The sequence below is a fragment of the Teleopsis dalmanni genome, chromosome 2, assembly GCF_002237135.1.
Source record: "Teleopsis dalmanni isolate 2A chromosome 2, ASM223713v2, whole genome shotgun sequence".
NCBI lineage: Eukaryota > Metazoa > Arthropoda > Insecta > Diptera > Diopsidae > Teleopsis > Teleopsis dalmanni.
The window spans coordinates 114,508,079-114,529,056 of record NC_051847.1 but is presented as its reverse complement, the minus strand read 5'-3'; the positions used below and the strand labels follow the sequence as shown (position 1 = coordinate 114,529,056).

At 29.9% G+C, this 20,978-nt stretch overlaps 1 protein-coding gene across 1 annotated transcript; it reads right to left on the bottom strand.

Annotated features, from left to right (window-relative positions):
• Window positions 1–4: 4 nt before the first annotated feature.
• On the bottom strand, window positions 5–18,690 carry LOC119675517 (MAP kinase-interacting serine/threonine-protein kinase 1-like; the record flags this gene model as incomplete). The annotated part of the gene is made up of 6 exons (XM_038086724.1): window positions 17,597–18,690; window positions 2,174–2,356; window positions 1,475–1,716; window positions 918–1,410; window positions 614–827; window positions 5–557 (listed from the first exon to the last, which is right to left on the bottom strand). Coding segments are annotated over exons 1-6 (1,779 nt in total), but the record flags the coding sequence as incomplete, so codon positions are not given.
• Window positions 18,691–20,978: the final 2,288 nt, after the last annotated feature.

Sequence of the window (20,978 nt, the reverse complement as noted above, 5' to 3'; positions counted from 1 at the left end):
CATAATCGTCATCTTCTAGTTCACGCCAATGATGATAACTATCAACCTCAGCATTTTTGTCTTCAACAATTTCGTCAGTGGTATTCCGTATTAATTTTCCCTTTGCCCATTCATCATCTTCATCTAAACGCCCAAACTCCTCTAACGCTTCTTCTTCATCGTCATCATATTCTTCGTGTACATTAAGTCCTTTATAATTTGAAGAGCTATTATAAATACTCGATGTATTACGAGAAGGTGTTAAAGTATTGCTATTAGCATATTTATTGATCGATTGCCGTTGCGTATAATTGCTGATTCTTTTGTTAACTCCATATGTAGAACGATTACCACTCGAGGTCGTATTCATTGAACGACTTTTCAATGGCGCTTTGATTGGTGAATTAGGCTTCGTATCTGGATTACCACTATATGCATCTAAATAGGACTGAGAAGGTTGATAGATATTTGGACGCTCCTTAATATAATCATAACGCATAGAAAAATGTTGTAAAATCACTCTTTTCACAGCCATAGCTGATTCGGCAAAGTTTGAAATTTCACGTGCTGATTGATTACTATATAAAAATCTTTAATCAAAAATAATCATTTTTAAGTATGAAACTGAACTTACCGTCTTATATTACCAGGTGTTCGCAATGCCTTACGACGATTTTCCATTCTTACACTATTTAGTGGTTCTTCTTCGGATATTTTAATCCATGAATGATTTAACACAGCTGCAGCACTTAAACGTTTTGGTGCTTCCTTGACAAGTAAACCACAAATAAGATCTTTTGCTTCGTCACTAACATCTTTCCACTCAGCTTCGGGAAATGAAAAACGTCCTAAAATATTTTAATTATGTTGTGATTATTTTTTTAACAATAATGAATATTTTAATATATATAATTGTGATGTTTTCTGTACTCGCTTACCTTCTTGAATGGACTCAAATAATAATTCTTGGCATTTACGACAATTTTCACCACGATTCCAACCACAATCCTCTTCACAATTGCCTGAAAAAGGCGGATAGCCGCATAATAAAATATATGCTATAACTCCCAGCGACCATAAATCACAACGTTTATCATAATAATTTGCTTCACCAACAAACAAATCAACGACTTCAGGTGCCATAAATTCCGCACTACCGACTGGTGTCAATAATTGTGGTGTAGCCGCTGGCGAAGATATATCAGTTGTGAATTTAATGCCAGATCCCAAATCAAAATCACATATCTTTATTGGGCATAACTTATCCGGAAATACACACAGTATATTTTCTGGCTTTAAGTCTCTATGTGCTATACCCTTCTTATGTAAAAAGTCTAAGCCAGATGCAATTTCTTTAATTATTTGAGCAGCTTCATGCTCGGAAAAACAAATATGCTCCTGAATACGTGTTAATAAAGGACCACCGTTAATCTGTAAAAAAAATATTTTTATAATAGTTAAACATTTTAATTGATGATGTGATTAACTAAATTACCTTTTCAAAAACTAAAAAGAATTTTTCATCATCTTCAAAGAACTCAATTAATTGCAAAATGCCTGGATGTCCCTGACAATGATGGAATGTTTCCACTTCACGGAAAACTCGCGCACGTGCATGCCCTGGTATCTTATCAATCACTTTAACAGCGTACTCTAAATCCGTGTAGATGTTGACACATGTCTGAACTGATGCGTAAGCTCCTTCACCAAGTATTTCGCCAGTCAGTTTATAAAGCTCTAAAAACGAAAACAAATTTCTTTTTAGTCTTTAGTCTTTATTATACCACTTTAACTGATATTAATATGCAAATTAGTTTTAATTAAAGAACTGCAAAGATATACTATATTAAAATGCAACTGAAAAATTATTATATATTAATATATATTCGTAAAAAATAAAAACAAGTAATAAAAATACATAAATATATCCTCGTCGTATTTCCAAATCGTATAAATTAGAAAATAAAAAACGATATAGATTATAAGAAACCGACCTATCTCAATAGTTGATGCTTCTTGCTAAGGAGAGGTCTCTTTAATATGAAATTATATGTTATTACAAAAGGCTCTATATTGGTCTAACTGTTAACGAAACATACTGATCCATAGCCACCATAACAATCGACTCACCTTGATTAATTGCTATATCATCCAGTTTTACTTATAACAACTAAACATTGTTAATATAATTTACCTTGAAATGTTGAAGAATGCAAAGAAGAACTTGTACGTTTCTTCTTGCGTCTTTTTTTTTGCATTTCCTCTTTATGACGGTTAAAGTCCGCTTGACGTTCAGTTTCCGTCATTTTTGGAGCCTCATTGGATTCGTTACCTGAGACATCCTCGCTACTATAACGTGTTATTTCATTGCGACCGCCTAAAAACAATTATAAAAAGACGTATATTAATATAATTGTGTATTATTGTGTTATTAAATTTTTATGAACAAACAAATGAAACTATATATGTAAATTAAATAAAGTTTTATACACATGTTTATACTCGTATTGTATCCCAGAGACGTTGACGTTGTGTAGCCAATAAATATTTTGTTAAAATAGGACAAATTGAAACTTTTATAGATAAATATTAGAACAACATACACAGACCTATACAATGGTGTACACAAACACTTTCAGATAAGATAACTCAAATGCAAAGCTCAGCTGTGCAAAAAAAATTGGCATTGATGACTACTACCAACTAAAAATATACTTTAGGTTATTAAATCAATTTTGTTTTTTATCTCAGGGTCAAAATGATATTATACTTAACTAAATAAACTAGTACACAGTACACATATTTAATATGTACTAAAAGGTTTTAAAAACTTTCCATTCTTCGTCATCTTATTGTTTTAAAAAAAAAAGATAATATATTCATTTTTTATTAATGTAAATAATATTTTAAATGTAAAACAAAATTTATGGTTTAACATAATGTAATTTATGCGTGATCCTCGCTGAAAAGACGCAATTTTCTTTTAAGACGACAATTAACGATCCATATTTTCTAAAAATAGGTATTTTTTGTCTGTATTTTTAACTTAAAATATATGATAATAAAAATGCGTCTGATGTGAAGAAATGAACTTTATATATATATACAATATTTATTTAATATACACAACATCTAACTACGCATTTTCAAAATGTTAATACGGGATATATATTCTAAAAACAACTTTTGTTTTTACATTTATAATATAATATTTATTGTATATTAATCTCGTGAATTGATTAAAATTAAAGAAATATGTATTAATATGATATAATGTATAGGTACGGGTATGGGTCTGACATTATTTTAAACAGACAGAATTTATTTTTAGTTAATAGTGGGACACAATTATTGGCTGAATTATTTACTGTTAATTTTTATTTGTAATTATTCAGGTTTATGTATTTGTATTAAAATAAAAAACTATAACAAATTAAAGAAAATGGTTCAGGAAAAAAAAAATTACTATCAGTACAAGGTTTATTAATATTAAACACAGATGGACGAAATTTTATGACACACTTTAATTATGAAAACAAAATTATTTTTATAACAGAAGAAACATGACTACTGCCATGCCACAGAATGAAAGATTCGTTGTAAATCAATTGGTTTGATTGAAATACATACATACGAATTAAACATACCAGTTGAAGATATATCTGAAGGCCGAGTGATAAAGAGAAAGAGATATAGTACACCATTTTTGAAGCCGGTACTTCCCTTTATAAAACCAATATCTTTTAATCTGGAAACACTATCTCCAACACTTCAGTGAAAAAAAAAACCAAATATCGCAATGATGCAGTTAGTGGCGTATGTGTGTCGACATTGGTCGATAGACGTAGAATTAACATTTCCACTACAATATTGAGGAAATATTTTTTATTATATTGCATTTCAATCGAACTAAGTAAATGATATAAATTGCAATCTTACAATCATTATATGTTTAAGTATATTTTTGTGAATATTGAACAAGAGTAGATTGACAAATTATAACCAATTTCCAAACGACTACACTAATTTATAGAACTAGAACTATAAAACAACTGCAATTGCAATAATATCTGCCTGCTTGCCATTGTGATATTAAATTATTTAACATACACGAAAGTTTTAAGTGAAAAAAAAAATAAAAATCTGTAAGGTGTATCTACGCTCAATTTTTACACATTTTCCAGAAATGGAAACAGACACAGTAAACTATTACAGATATATCCACACACCCATTAAGACATGGTCTGTGTGCAACTTATGGGTATGCAATACAAAGAAATATATGAAATATGGAAAATATTATTTTTAATTAAATTAGAAGATTTATGTTTAATATTCAAGAGTAAAGAAAATTGTATTCAAAGAATGGTAATTTTTAGATTCGTGAAAGAAGTAATGAAAATTAATAAAAACGAACATAACATCACACAATCCTCAAGATAATATAAATGTTAGACATCAAGTTTTAATTATTAAAGTATGGTATTATTATATCATACTTTATGATATTTTACTCAGAAAATTCTGCATCATTTTGCAATAAAAATAAAATTTAAAAAATTTATGTTGAAACTATACCTTGCTCTAATACAATTAGTGACATTCTTTCAACTTGCAATGTTTTCCGGTACTAAATACTCGCGACGTATACTATATATATGACCGGTGTCGAAAGAGTCTAATTCAAAGTTTAATGATTTTATATATAATTAAAATGAATATAACAAGCTCATGAGTAGATAGATTATAACTATTTTTATATAATATTCGTTTATAACATACGTTTTAATATAGATACGCCGACAAAATCGCACGCTATTTATTTTTTATATTTGATGCCATTTTCTAGGTTCTACTGCATTCTTATGAATACGTTGAACCTTCTTCACAAGTTGCATAGATTTAAAAACATTTTAATTAAAATATAAAGTAAGAAAAAAAAAATATAATACTAAAAAAACAATATATAGAGCCGATGACTGACTGCATATGTGTTATTTAACAAAAGCAAATAGAAGCATAGAATTGTGTGAAAACAAAAAAATGAGGGACGGATTAGACTATCAGCACAAGGTTTATCAGCATTAAGCACAGAAAAACGGAAATTTATGACACACTTCAATTATTAAAATTATTAAAATTATTTTTATAACACAATAACAACAAAATTAATTATTTAAAAACAATGTAAGTAACTAAAAGTTGCTGCAACAAGTGAAAGAAAAAGTTATTCAATACTTTAGAAAAAAGAGTGAGAACGTAAATGCAATTATGTAATTTTTTTTAGAGATTGTTTCCTACTTGTTTGCATCAATAGGTCTGTTCCACGAGCTACTCATAGTAACTTTGAGTAAACACTGTGTATACACAAGCGCGTTCCACCAGCAAATTTTCAAGTATTTTTTGTAAATTTTACTTCTGTTTTACTCATATGTTACTATGAGTAGCTCGTGGAACAGACCTAATATTGCTAAAGTAAACATACAAAAAAAGCTTAAAACTACTACATATAACACAGACATTTTGAAATTCCTAGTCGTTGTCGTACATTGTTAAATTGATATGGATATTTATGCTTATTTAATAGATATATATACATAAATATATAATTTCTCCATAACATGATGACAAGTTCTTACTTTAATTTAGGCAAAATAAAAATACGGAATCTGAAATAGAATATGCGTTAATAAAGAGGATCCCACTCATACAGAACCGAACTATACCCGTTTATTATAGTTTTTACGAGCAAAATATTCCACTGTACTCTAAGTTGATATAACTTTAAAATTGCAACTTTAAAGCGCAGTATCTTAAAAGTCAAGCTATATCTTATGGGAAAAATGCTCATATACTAAAGTTTATCAAAAACGCCGTTTAGTGGAAAAATTTGTTTACCAATTATACACTGAAATTAATACAATTATAGTACAACAAAAACAATACTAATATCTAGTGCGTTATAAATATAATTTCAGTAAACTTTTTCTTTGCGTTATTTATTTAAGTCAGCTAAATTGGTAATCTAAATTGTGTCTGTTAAATAAGTAGCAAAAATACATTTCTTTAAAAAATATATTGTACCCTCTATTAGATCAAATTAAAAAAATGCGGAGTTTATTTTTTTTATCAATTGTTTGTTTATTTGCTTTTTTTAATATTTCAGTTAATTCTATAAACATCTATCTATCTATCTCTACACTACACATTCATGTATATTTACAAAAAACATTCGTACACAACAATCGCACTATACATAAGTATAAAAAAAAAACAAAAAAAATAAAAGATACAAATACAATAGAAAACATTTTATATGCATACACCCAACACCCAACCAAGCGGCCGGCTTAGCTTGACTTAACTTGACTTTGACTTGGGACTGTAGGTTCGTTCGACTACGACTCAAGCTCTGACTCTTGCCACAATTTTGTTTACTTATTTTATTGCGTCTCATTTATTATAAATATGAGCTCTAAAAACAAATATAAAAATTCTTATACCTAAGCTGACTTACACAGAAAATATCGTAGATATTTTTTCGCAAGCAAATATACATATATATGCATATTTTGTAGATATTTTATAAATATGTACTTTAAAAAATTCAGAATATGAGTAAACTTTACACAAATGTTTAAATATATATATATATATACATATCATTACGCAAAATAAAAAAAAAACAAAACTAATGAAGTTGAGGTGCTAAAAACGGCCGATTATCATATTTTCAGATAGACAAAAGAAAAAAGGAGTTGCAAATAAAACATATAAAAAATATCTATTAGATTAAATGAAGTAAGAAAGAATGAAAGAAGAAAAAAAAATTTTAAATAAGTTAGTGCAAAATAATAAATGAATCAAACCTGATAAGAGACACACAACATAACTATAAAGAATGTAAAAACAAAGATAAAAGTAAAGTGGAATTTTAGACAAAACAACAAAACGAATATAAATTCATTTAAAAATAAGAATATTTACTATGTTTGTAGGAAAAAAAAAAAAAAACAAATTTTAGATTTAGCTTTGCCGAAGCTTATCATAAAAAATAACTGGACAATTACATTCATGGGCGTACACAGGTCGGGGCTAGGGGAGGTGGGGGCGCTCGCCCACCCTAGATTTCAAAATGTTTTTATTGTTTTGAATAAAAATTTATACTGTTTACAAGAAAAGTTTAAAATTTGTCTTTTTTTTGTGAACAAAATCTAATTTTCCAGTTTTCAATGAACTATAACTATGGGTGAAATATACTAGCAAATAAAAGCAAAAAAAAAAAAAAAAAGAAAAAAGTACTAAAGAGGGGTGCCTTAGCACACTTTAAAATATATAATATCATATCAGTATATCAGCGCCCTCCTCTCCGATCCCCTAATTTCGGTCCTGGGTACGCCCATGACTACATTTAATGGAATAATCTTATATATAAAAATGTCATTTTAAGAGCAAAAATCCAAATCATTAAATTGCCATTACAGCTAAATCCAAATCTGTTTTTTTTTTTTTGATATTCTTGAAAAGCTCATAATTATCACAATTTTGATCATAAGTACTTGATAAGAAAGTATTAACGATATAATATAAAATTATTTTAAAATATTATTATAATTTAATTTTTTCGCTCACGGTTCTTGCAAACAATTGTTGCGAAATTTTCACAATACGTCATTTTGTGTAAAATATCAATTAAGTAATTTATGTAAATAATAAACAAACAGATATGGCTTATTTATATAAAATTTCAATGAAACGTAAATTAAGTAAACGCTAATAATTTTTTACGTTTTCTATGAAACGGCACAGCTCTGCGTATTTATGTTTTACTAACATTTCGTGTAATTATAAATTATTATTGAAAAGAAGGGATCGTGCACTGCGACCTAAAAGATCTATTGTGCCCCTTAGTCGGATTAGAATTTTTGTCCAAGTCCGATTTCTTTAATGAAAGACAGTATAGAGCCTACCCTGGATCCTTATACTACTCTCCTAGGTGTTTCTTTCGCTAGTTCATCAGTGCCGGACACTCCCCAAATTAATAATATTACAATTTAAAATTTCAAATTAGTTAACACGTTGAAGACCGCATTGAAAAATCTTATTTCTAACTTAGAGACCGGCATTTTTTTATTGTTAATTATGTATGTCATTTTTTAAATATGTTTTTAGTGTACAATAATTTAAGGAACACATTATTTAACCCCTAGATTTATTTCAATTAAAGTGCCCACGGGTGATCATCCGGTCTCAACATGTACATTTACTTTCGTAAACCGCATGCCCACCGGTGAGAGTCAGTTTGTCTTTCACATTCTAGCTTCGACGAATTGAATCTTGTCGAGAATTCTCAGCTAAAACATGTCGTGTGCCCACCCGTGAGTAAGCGGGCCGGTAATGTTGTTGCGGAGTGACTCACCGGTGAACATACGGTCTCTAACGTGTTAACGCAGAATATTCTTGAATATATGTTCTGTGCTGTTGCTCATAATTCGCTAATACAAGGTGAGATGAAAAAACTGCAACCAACTTCAGACTGCTGTCATTTCTAAACCGCTCGTCCCACAGCTGTCAGATTTATTCTAGTGACAGCTCATTATATTGTTTACAAGCGCACAAAAGCATTTTGGTGGGAATTTTTCAGAAAAAAAGTTATTTGTGATGGAATTCAAGCGTGATAGTGTGATTGCTTTGCATTTGGCTGGAAAACCACAAGTGGCTATCGTTAGAGCCCTCCAGCATTTAGAAGTGAATAAATGTTTTGTGTCTCGTACCATCGCTCGTTACCATGATACTGGTAGCGTAGCCCGACGTCAAGGAAGTGGACGAAAAAAAACAGCAACATCGGCAGAAATGGTTCGAAAAGTGAAAAAGCGAATTGAACGAAATCCGCGTCGCAGTGGACGAAAAATGGCTCGTGAGCTGAACATATCGCAATATGCCATTCGGCAAATATTGAAAAATGAGCTTGGACTAAAGCCATTCAAGTTCCAAAAAGTGCAAGATCTTACTGATGCGCAAAAAAAAGTTAGACTCGAAAAAGCTAAAGAGTTGTTTCGCTTGGCCGAAAGTGGTGAACTGCCGAATTTGGTTTTCTCGATGAGAAACCATTCGTTATCCAGCAGTTTGTAAACAAACAAAATGATCGTGTTTACTTGCCAGAGAGGTCAGCTGAAAATTTGCAACTTCGGTTGGTCATCACAACTCAAAAGCCGGCCATGGTGATGGTGTGGGCCGCCATAACAGCCGATGGTCGCTCGCCGCTCGTATTCATCGACCGTGGTGTCAAATTAAATGCGCAAATCTATCGCGAAAATATTTTGGAGGGAGTTCTGAAGCCCTGGGCACGCAAACATTTCGGCCGCAGACCTTGGACATTCCAACAGGACTCAGCACCATCGCACTCAGCACGCGCCATCCAAGAATGGTTAAGAAATGAGGTTCCTCGCTTCATTTCCACCGCACAATGGCCACCAAAATCTCCGGATGCCAATCCGTTGGACTATTGTGCCTGGGGTATTTTGGAAAGCAAGGTTGGAACTAAAAAATACCAAAGTGTCGATCATCTCAAGCAAGCGCTTCGCCGAGAATGGGACAAAATACCGCAGAGCCACTTTCGGGCAGCGTGTTTTTTCATCTCACCTTGTAATTGTAAAAACCGTATAAAAAAGATCGATTTTAAACAAGTGTTAAAAACTTTGTGTTTTTGTTCGCTCCAGATCAAAACTTGTGTAGGCTATTGTTTTTAGATCCTAAAAATACTGTATTTAACGATACCTATACTGTACTCATCATTATTAAAATATATATTATATATATATTCACATATATTTTAATGTAAATGCAAATAAATGGAATTAAATGGTTATAAGCATTTAGTAATATAGCTATTGCCATCATACCGATATCTGGTTGTCACATGTTATTGTAATGTAAGACACACACATTATTATTGTTGTAAAATGAATTCGAAGGGTTAGGTGCAAATGAAAAGATTTTGATTATTGGAGGGCGGAACTTTTCATTGTAAAGTAGAGCCTTATGGTATGTACAACAGGTTACAATATGTATAAGGTGCGCGACAAAAAGATAAGGTCAGTTTGTTTTTTCTTTGTGGAACTCAATTTGAGTGATTACTCTTTGGATCTTGTGGATTTTATTGTTCGATAGAGAGAATGCAACAAAGAAATTCTAATATAATGAGTAAACAAAGTCCCGTTAGTTTTAAATATATCAAAAAAGAAAAAAAAGCTAAATATTGCTGCGACAAAATGATAAGGTCAGTTGCAATTTTTGCATTGTTTGGTCAAGTGAGTGTTCCGTTTGTATTAAAATTTGATTTATTTTAATAATTAAATTATTAAACAGTTTTTGAAGAGAAAATGGGTCGTGGTAAGAGTCTCACTACTTACGAGAAAGGGTTTATTGGCGGAAAGGTTGTTGACGGAGTTGGAATGAGACAAATCGCCAAAGACCTTGGAAGATCACTGTGCGTTGTACAAAATTATTTGAAGGATCGAGAAAATTATGGAAAAAAAAAGAGTCCTGGTCGAAAAAAAGTACTTTCCGCGACCACAGTGCGCTCCATTGAACGAATTGCCTCAAATTCTACTATAAGTGCAGCAAAAATTAAGGCAGAGCTTAAGCTTACTGCATCCAATAGGACAGTACTCAGAGCCATCAACGGAAATGAGTATTTGAAGCGAGCCAAAATGAAAAAAGTTCCTTGCCTCAATGCTAACCACAAAGCGAAGAGGCTTGAATTCGCTAAATTAAACATGTCAACCAATTGGCATCAGGTAATTTTATAATAAATAAAACGAAAATAATTTGTAGGTTTTAATGACTGTTTTTTTTCTTTTAGATGATTTTTTCGGACGAGAAAAAATTCAATCTTGATGGCCCAGATGGTTTGAATTATTATTGGCGGGATTTAAGAAAGGAGCCTCAATATATTTCAAAAAGAAATTTTGGTGGTGGTTCGTAGATGGTGTGAGGAGCATTCAGCTCTATTGGAACATTGCCTCTCGCATTTCCGTCAAAACGCATGAACAGTGCTGAATACCAGGAAGTACTCTCCACATGTTTGCTGCCTTTTCTTGCTGAAAATCGAGAATCGCCGCTTGTTTTTCAGCAAGATAATGCAGCGATCCATGTGAGTCGGTCAACAAAGGAGTGGTTTGTGGGCAATTCAGTGGAAGTCTTGGACTGGCCCGCGTGCTCACCTGACCTGAATCCCATGGAGAACATGTGGGGAATTCTTGTACGTGAAGTTTATGCCGATAACAGGCAATTCAGCACTGTTGCTGAGCTGAAAGTGGCCATATTGAATGCCTGGAGAGAAATTCGGCAAACAACGCTCGCGAGCCTGGTAGGATCGATGCCGGGGCGTATTTTTAAAACAATCCAAAAAATTGGAAGCCAAATTAATTAAAAAAATTTATTCTGTTCATTAATAAACTTGTTTTCGTAAAAAATTGCAACTGACCTTATCATTTTGTCGCAGCAATATTTAGCTTTTTTTCTTTTTTGATATATTTAAAACTAACGGGACTTTGTTTACTCATTATATTAGAATTTATTTGTTGCATTCTCTCTATCGAACAATAAAATCCACAAGATCCGAAGAGTAATCACTCAAATTGAGTTCCACAAAGAAAAAACAAACTGACCTTATCTTTTTGTCGCGCACCTTAGCTTATAAAATTATTTGTAATATGTTAAATAAAATTATACGTAGAAGAGTTCTCGATTAGCTTCAGATAAAAGTAAGAAATAGAAGACAACCAACAAAATATAACCTAGTATTTATGAACTAGGTATAATTATTGTACCTAGTTCATTACAGCTTGTAAATTAATGGGTTTAAACGACGCAGTATTTGATATTGTAAACTATATTAAAACAGCATAGTAAGCTTGTTAACACTATTGCTATTATATCAAAATACAAATTGAAACGTTAATACAAGCTTAGAAAATTACAAATATCATAAAATGATTTGTTGAAATAACATATATACTCGTTCTCCTATATGCAGCAACAATCTTTATTACAGAGGTTTTTTGTTTTTTTTTTTTTTGCAGATTTTTTTAAAATTTATTTTCGAAAACACAATGCTATATTATTTGGTTAATTAAAACAATAATATGTCTCACATTACTTGAAAATTTTTAAGTTTGAAATCAGCACGTGTTTTATTCAAATAATTTTATTAAACATATTTGTAGTTTAAGTTAAATTCAATTTTGCGGCTTTTAATCAACAAAAACTAAACTACAAAATAAAAATATCTTGTATCTTAAAACAATTACGCCGATAGAATCGAACAAAGCACCAACAAGCAAATACGCATAAATTTCACGCCAAGGTCGTTCATACTAAAAAGCACATTGTTGTTTTCATTCTGTTCCACTTTTATTAAAGGAAAAAAAAAAATTCTAAAAATTTGTTAAAAAAAAAAGAGGAAATGCAAAAAACAAAATCAGCATATATAAAAAAAATATATATTAATATACAAATATAACAATTATATTAGATTTATTGAAAAAACGAAATTTTTTTGTAGACGTAGCCATGTGTTTGATACATCGTTTGTTTGTTATTGTTTTGATTAACTAATAATGATATATATATAAATATTTATATATTATGCATTAATATATTGGACACACACACGGGTATATAATTATACATGTATTTCTTAAAGCTGACGTCGCACAATAATAGCGGCAAATTTACGTATCGGAAAATGAAAATATTTCATCAGCAATATAAACCAACCATGCGTTTTTAAGTTTTCAATTTTTTTAATTTTAAAGTTATATACGAAAATTGATTTTTAATTTCTTTTTTTTTTTAAACTTATTTTTGCATATCCATTTTTACAATTTTTCCACTAAAATAAATATTCTTTATATGAATTAATGTTATGAAAAATATATTTACCGATCATTATGATTCCTTTTCTATTAAGATTATTTCTGAAAATAGTTTTAACCTAATTTTGACTAATTTTAAAGTTAATACGCAAAAGAAATCGCCACACAGCATGGCAAAAGCCCCGCGTCCGTCCACAAACCAATAGAATATTTTACTCAGCAGCCGAACACGCGACTAAACTTTGACGAGCTGAACAAACCGAAAATACATAACCGACAAACAACAAAACAACATACAGCAACAAAAACAAATGGCGCGTGTTGAGTAAAATTGTATTTGCATGTGTTAAAAAAGCTACCAGACTGATAAAAAAAAAAAAATAGAAAAGGGAAAAACAATATCAAGGATTTGTTTTTAAAAAATAACAACAAATCTGTTACAAGCTTTAAAAATATTAGTACATAAATATGAGATATCTTTTGGAAGATTTTTCATATTTGGTAAATAGTTACCATACCATTCTTTTTTTCACTAATCCATACACATTTGTGTTGGCAAAGAAAACTCGAAAATAATACAAAATAATTACACTCAAATATAAAAATTTTGCCAAATTCTATCCAGCATTGAGGCGGGCAGAGCACGATCAGATAATCGAGCATCAAAAAAAAAAAAAAAGATAGCTATGCAATCACTCGAATATATAACGTACAAGTGCAGTTGCAACTAGAAACAATAAATAGAAATTGCTACAACATTGGTTTCGTTAATAGTAGGATTACACCCAATATCTCAATGTTTACAACAACAAAAGTACAGACACAATTATAACAATAAGAATAATGAGAACAATTTTAGCATTTACATTAAAAACAAAAGACAAAAAAGTACTATATACGATTACTATTTCTTTGATCCTGCAATTGGAACACTGATTTTTGTGGGATTTCTAATGTTATTTTATATACACATATTTTATATATGTACATTGTGACCGAAAAGTTTCCGGTCATAAATAAATAAAACGCAAAATTCTTAATCTTCATCAATATTTATTTTATCTCCTTCAAAATATGCTCATTAAAAAGCGATACACATATGCGCAACAGTTAATCTCCAATCTCAAAACATTTTTTAATAGGCGCTTTCCGGTATGGCTTTGAGTTCCCTCTGCGAATTCTGTTTTACGTCTTCTATGGATTCAAAACGCGTTCCTCTGAGTGGTAATTTGAGGTTGGGAAACAGGAAAAAGTCACACGGTGCAAGATCAGGTGAATACGGTGGCTGTTCGATGGTATTTATTGAATGTTTGGCCTTAAAATCGTTGATAATGTTGAACAAATTGAGGTGAATCGGAACAAGCCGGGCGTTGACACGTCGCATACACAAATTGTCCACCAAAATCAAACGAGCCATCTCACGACCGATGCCTAGCTCTCGTGCTATCTCTCTAACACTCACATGAGGATTTTTGAACACGATTTCCTTTGCCTTTTCAATGTTTTCGTCGGTGGTAGAGGTCGAAGGTCGTCCAGAACGCGGCATGTCTTCGACGGTCGTACGACAGTCCTGAAAGGCTTTGTACCACTCATAAACTTGAGTTTTCGATAAAACTGATTCCCCATAAGCCTTTTGTAGCATTCGCAACGATTCTGCACACGAAATTTCGTTCGAAAAACAAAATTTGATGCAAACTCTTTGTTCAATATTTTTTTCCATTGTTTTTTTCGCAACGCACTACTGAGGTGAACTGGTTTCAACAGCTGCCGTAAACGAACTGCTCTGACAGATCGCGCTCATATTTTGGCATAGTAATTAAGGACAGTGCTTGCCAAAACTACATACTTAAAATATCGAAAAATATACAGCGCGCGAATTTTAAATGAGAACCTCCGAAAACCTTTCGGTCACAATGTATATGTCCATGTTTAAAAAAATTGCGAAAGAATTTAAGAAACACAAACAAGTAATACACAAAACATCCTTACTAAACTAAATCAATAATAAATGAACACAATTTTTTGAACTGGAATTGTTTTCTATATGATCGGATTTAATTAAAAGTTGAAGACATTAACAAATGGAAAAATTATATCACTTGTGTATGTGTATGTGTAATAGATATTAACGTAAAGTTTATTACACATTTTTGAAACATTTTTACCTTTTCTTGTAAAGTTTAATACTTTAATATACGTTATTGTAGTTAGCAATCATAGTTATGTTACAATTATGAATATTTTAAAAATTAAGCTCAAAAAAATAAAACAAAATATATTGTAAAATTAAAACAATTTAATTCCTTAAATTAAATATTATTATTAATACTATGTATTACTATTATTAATAATATGTAATATATCCATTTTAAAAAAACAGAACAATGAATTAATTTACGTAAAATATGGCTACACTTTTCTTTTAATTCATGAAAATAGTAAGACTGGGGAAAGAATATGCGCTCAACAAACAACATAAGTAAGAGCAAACCGGCAACAATTTATCAATGATAAAAAAAAAGTTGACACTAAACATACGTAGTGTATGTGTATGTTCAAAACAAAAACGCAAATACATAATTTCATATTACGAAAAAAAAAGCATACGTATGTATATACATATGTATATATCTCTTTCGTTTTTGTTTTAATCAAATTTTGAAGACGCAGGCTTACTGAAATAAATTTCAGTAACCGCATGGCAAATATGGTTGCCATTATTAGAAATTGTTATTAATAAAATTTCTAGTTAAAAACAAATTTCATTTATTTTTATTCATCATCACATATACCTCAAAATAACATCTACAACTTTAATTAATTTACTATTAAAGGTTTAATCAATAAAGGCAATATAAAATCTGTATTTAAATAGTTACTTTGATTTTCTATAAAAAAATATGTATATATAATGTACTTAAATATAAAAAAAATCTGAAATTCTATTACTATAAGCAGAACATAAACTGCGTCATTTTTAGCATAATTATTAAATAAAAAGCGTAGTGCATATTTTTTTGGATAGAGGTACGAGTGAGAAAGATATAGAAACAGAATGGAAATAATAAAGAGTAAGAATAAGAGTAAAGCTTCTGCACAATAAAATTATAATTTCCGCACAGCTGTAGTTAAGCTGTTTTTGTTGCACTACAAAATGAACACGATGTTAAAAAAAAGTTTCGTTTTAAATAAACAATTTTATAAAGTTGCTTTACGAGCGGGGGAGAGTTCCGCAACAGAGAAGCGACCGGTACAACCACGCAATTAAACATAACGTAGCAAAATATAAATATCAATACAAACATATATATTATACTCATATAAGAGAAGATATATAAAAACACAATAAGAAGTATAAGAAGGAAAAAGGTGAAAAGAGCGTAACGAAATAAGACATCGTATGAGACATTGTTGTTTTAGTTTGTTTATCATATTTTCTGACTTGGTACAAATAATGATTAAAAAGTATAAATATTCATATATATAGACGTTTTATATTTTATGGCTTACCTCTTTGAGTTTGTTATGGAATTTGAAACAAAAACAGAGGGTTGCAACTAGTTTTTAAATGCGTCATATATGTGAACACAAAAAATGCAGAAGTTGTTTTCATTAGAATATTAATTCTTTTCAATATTATTACTTTACATTACAAATTATTTATTTTTATTTGTTTTTATATAATAAAGTAAAATAAATCCCACATCCCTATCGATTTACCTGTCTATAAACATAACATAAATGATTAAGTTTCTTGTTCTACAAACTGTACAAAAGTGCAATAAACGTCATCAAGGTTAGTTGGTGGCTCTGCATTCTCAATAACAAAAAGTCGCAAGTTGTTATTAGTTTTTTGTTTTTATTTGCATAGCCTTTCGCTATTTCTTGTTCGTTTTGTTATGCTATTTAAACCGCAGCGGCAAAATTTATTGATTTATCATAATTATTTAAACAAGTAGTTTCGTTTATTTATTATATGCAATATGCATAAAATGACATTATGTTGAAATTCTTATTTCTTACTGTGCAATCCATTTTGAGATTCTGACTCATTCGAGGAAAACAATAATTTCATAAAAAATATTATTTTGGAAATCAGCTGTTCGAATGTTTTCGAATAAACATTACTTTATCTACAATTACGATGCAATTGCGTTATTTAATTTCAGATAATTTACACTGTATTTTCCCCTTCCAAATAAACTGTGTTATTCATTTCAAATTGAGTCTTATTGGAATTTCCTATAGCCAAACAAAATTCCTTCCCATTCCCTCAAAATGCCTACGTGACTTTGCAATCGTTACATATTACATATCAGGCAACTTCAAACACAGAGGTATGCATTGTTTTGAAAACTATTTAATAACATTTAAATTACCTTTAATATATTACTATACTATATTCTAACTTTTAAATAACAAAAAGTAAAATTTTCTTAGTCTTTAGCATAGAATCAAATCTATAATAAAACAATGACTAGTAAAATTATTGATATAAAAAATTATTTCGAACTTAAATATATGTACACTCTATAAAACAAAATACATATTATGCATATATTATTATAAATTATTACTCATAGTCAATAAATTATTGTATTTTTTAAAACACATTTCGTTTAGGGTTTTTTCCTCACTCAAACAACGACAATATTATTTCGTCAATTTAAATAAATTGCTTTAATTAAATATCAAGACAAATATATAACAGGCTGTGTAAATAAAGTTAAACTTACCAGATTGACTGCAGCTGTTGTCGGTATCAGTGCTGGTACCATTAGTAGTACTCTCGACTGTACGAGTATTTTCTTCTAAAATTCGTTCGACCATTGCAAGAAATTTAACTTAAAACACTTTTCAAATAAAAAAAAGGAACACACGATACTGTTGTTTGTTACAGATTTCTGATTTTAATTTGGAATCGAAGAAAAATTAGTGTTCCGATAATTTTTTTATATATTTTCATTTAAGCGTGCCTGCACCTTCGTTCTTCTGTACCCTTTTCCAACAAATTAAAAACAAACTGTATTCGCGTTCAGCTGCAATTGTTGTTGACGTATTTTCTTTTATTGCTGTCAGCGTTTCTTCTTCCTTCTCGTTATTTTACTCAGTTAATTTCTCTGCTGTTTTACTGATTCAAAATGGTGGATGCGTACATATAAAACTTAAAATTTTCTTTCCCAGAATGTATTAAAATATTTATGAATATATTAAATTTCTTTATATTGGTAAAAGAAATATTATGTCCAGCTTGGTGTTTCTATTGCATTGATTTCAAATGGATTTTAATATAAATGGATATGAGATGAGCGTAGTTTTGCAGCACAAATATTGCGCAGCATGAAAAAAAAATTAAATATTTCACAATTTCTTTAGCTTTAAATCAACAAAGCTCTTTTTGTGTTCCTCAAATTGATGTAAGCAATTTATTGGGTTTTGAAATTTTTGCTGCTAAATGGTGGAAATTTTTAATTTGCTAAAATTGCCGTCATTAACTGCTCTGCTTGGTAAAAATCTATAGTCGCTGGTATTAGGCTCTATTGTTGTTGTAGCTGTGATTTTCTTGTTGCAAATTGGATTTTACATTTAATTTTCTCATTACAAAAATTTTGTTTTTTTTTTGTAATTGTTAAATGTTTTAATGCTGTTGTAATAATTGGTAGTAGTAATTCGTCGTCGTTGTTTTTTATTTAACAAAAAAAATTCGCTGAAATAGCGGACAAAGGCCGTTTCTTTGCGTTTTTAATATTAATTTCATTAGCTACCGCTCCATTTTCCACACGCAAACTTCGATGATGAACTCCGACTAAATTCAATACGAAGATACGATTCGTTAAAACAACGAGCAGACACAAATGCAAAGTGATGCCAGATGTAAAGATATGTTTGACCATTTCGTAAATATATGTGAGATTACAATATTTATGACCCGATCAATTTTTAGTCCAAGTAGGTGCTTAAGATAGCTATTTTGATTAAATGCAGTAAACGAAACACAAATGTTTGATTGTAGGTTCAATTAAATTATTGTCGTTTATATTTCTCATGTTTTAAAACAAATTATGTTATTTGTTGATACATTTGTGTACATGTGGAGAAAAAGCACAATAACACGTTTTAAGGGCTTAATAGACATATATAGCGAACAAATATATCAACTTTGTGTACATGTGGAGAAAAAAACACAATCAGGGCTTTTAATAAAGCCCTTAGGCTTAATAAACATATGTGGCGAACGCATTAACAACTGCAACGCCATCTCGTGTGTCGAACAAACAAAAACAACAGCCAATGGCCGTAATTTTTTCTTTCAGAATAGCAAAAAAATAGTCACAACTTACGTCATTTAATTATATATATAGTAAGTGTTATTCGATATGCGAAATATTAAAATCAGTTTTGCAGTCTTTCAAGTGTTATGTTTTGGTAAATATCAAATCTTATATATATGCACATAATGTGATTTTTTCCGAATTTTCATATATATGAAATTTTTGAATTTTGTTTCAATTTTTGTTTACATATGATTGCAATATTTGTTGGAATTTTGAATGAATGTTTCCAATAGTTCGCTTAAGCATGATATAGACGATGAAACATGTTTGCAAACCAATTATGCAATCGGAGTATGCGTTTTGCTATACACTTTGAAACAAGGTTTGCATACTTCATTTTGATTTATTTTCTACAGCGTTCATATCAACAGTGGAGCAAGTACATAGTGCAAAACAATAATCGAAACTTGTAATGAACCTTACCGCCGAACCTTTCGCTCGCCGGATCCCAGAGTCATTACAAGAATATTTTTTTGTGACCCTGAATCTCCTCGTAATACAATAAGTTTGGACACTTGATAATTTTTTTATACTTATTTTTTTTATTGTATATTTTCTTTATTTTACAATATCTTATAATTTAACTTATTTACTAACAAAATTTATTATAGTTACAAATATTGAGTGTTTTTATAATTCCTGATCCGCATACCATTAATTTTTTTTTTACATGTTCTAAAGTGGCATCTAGAAAATCTTCTTTGTATTTTAGCAATAACTTATTCCAAACTTGCGATTTCAAATATTTATTTTTATACGGGTACTTTTAACTTCCCACAAGCACCGTTCGCTTTTGTATTCTTCAATTAATTCTTTATAAATATTATTATGGGGAATAGCCATATTAATATTTTATTCACACACAAAATAATTGTTTTTAACACTTTTTTTCCAATTTTACTTTTTTTATTATTTAAAAATTTTTCCCGCGTTTTTTACACATCCAATACCACCAAAATTGTTAAATAATAAATCTGTAGATTTCGATATTTCACTTTTTTTATTATTATATAATTTTTTCTCGAGTTTTTTGCACATCCGACGTTCACCAAAATTTTCAAATTATGAGAAATTTGCAAACTTCGATATATACAAGCAAATATGTTTGCACACTTAACAAATAATTGAAAATTTTTAATTTCACCGCAAACTTGTTGCAGACCGAAATTTGGTTTGCAAACTTGAATATAGAATATAAACTTGAATATAGAATATAAACTTGAATATTGAAACAAAATTTATAAGACGCAAAAAAGGTCGATATGGTAGCAACACTTTTTAAGGTTACTTGGCAAACAAGTATTACCATATACATATTTTCAATTAATTTTATTTTTTAGCATAAATAATTTTACATTCTGGAAACATTCTTAAAACAGTACTGTACTGTGCTGTATAGTACTAAGTAAAATTTATCTTGGTAAGATATTTTAAATTAAATTTTTAATTACTTTATATAAGTTAATTCTACTGACACTTAATGTCATAAATACGTAATATTAACTTAAGCAAAGGTTGCAGCAGTCGCCAACGGAATTCAAATTATTCTAAATAGTATGCAGGTGCTACCATAATCATTGCCCTTACCTGTTGCAAGTGCAACGTGCATTACAGACGATTATATTTATATATGAGCAACAATTCCTGTTGATACTGAATTTTCTATTACTAATTTAGACTATAGGAATCGATGCAAGATTTTGTTCAGTGCAGTTACTAATCGAGGTTGGAATAAACAGTTCGGAGTATTCCGAAAAACCAAATATCGAGCATAACTCATTCA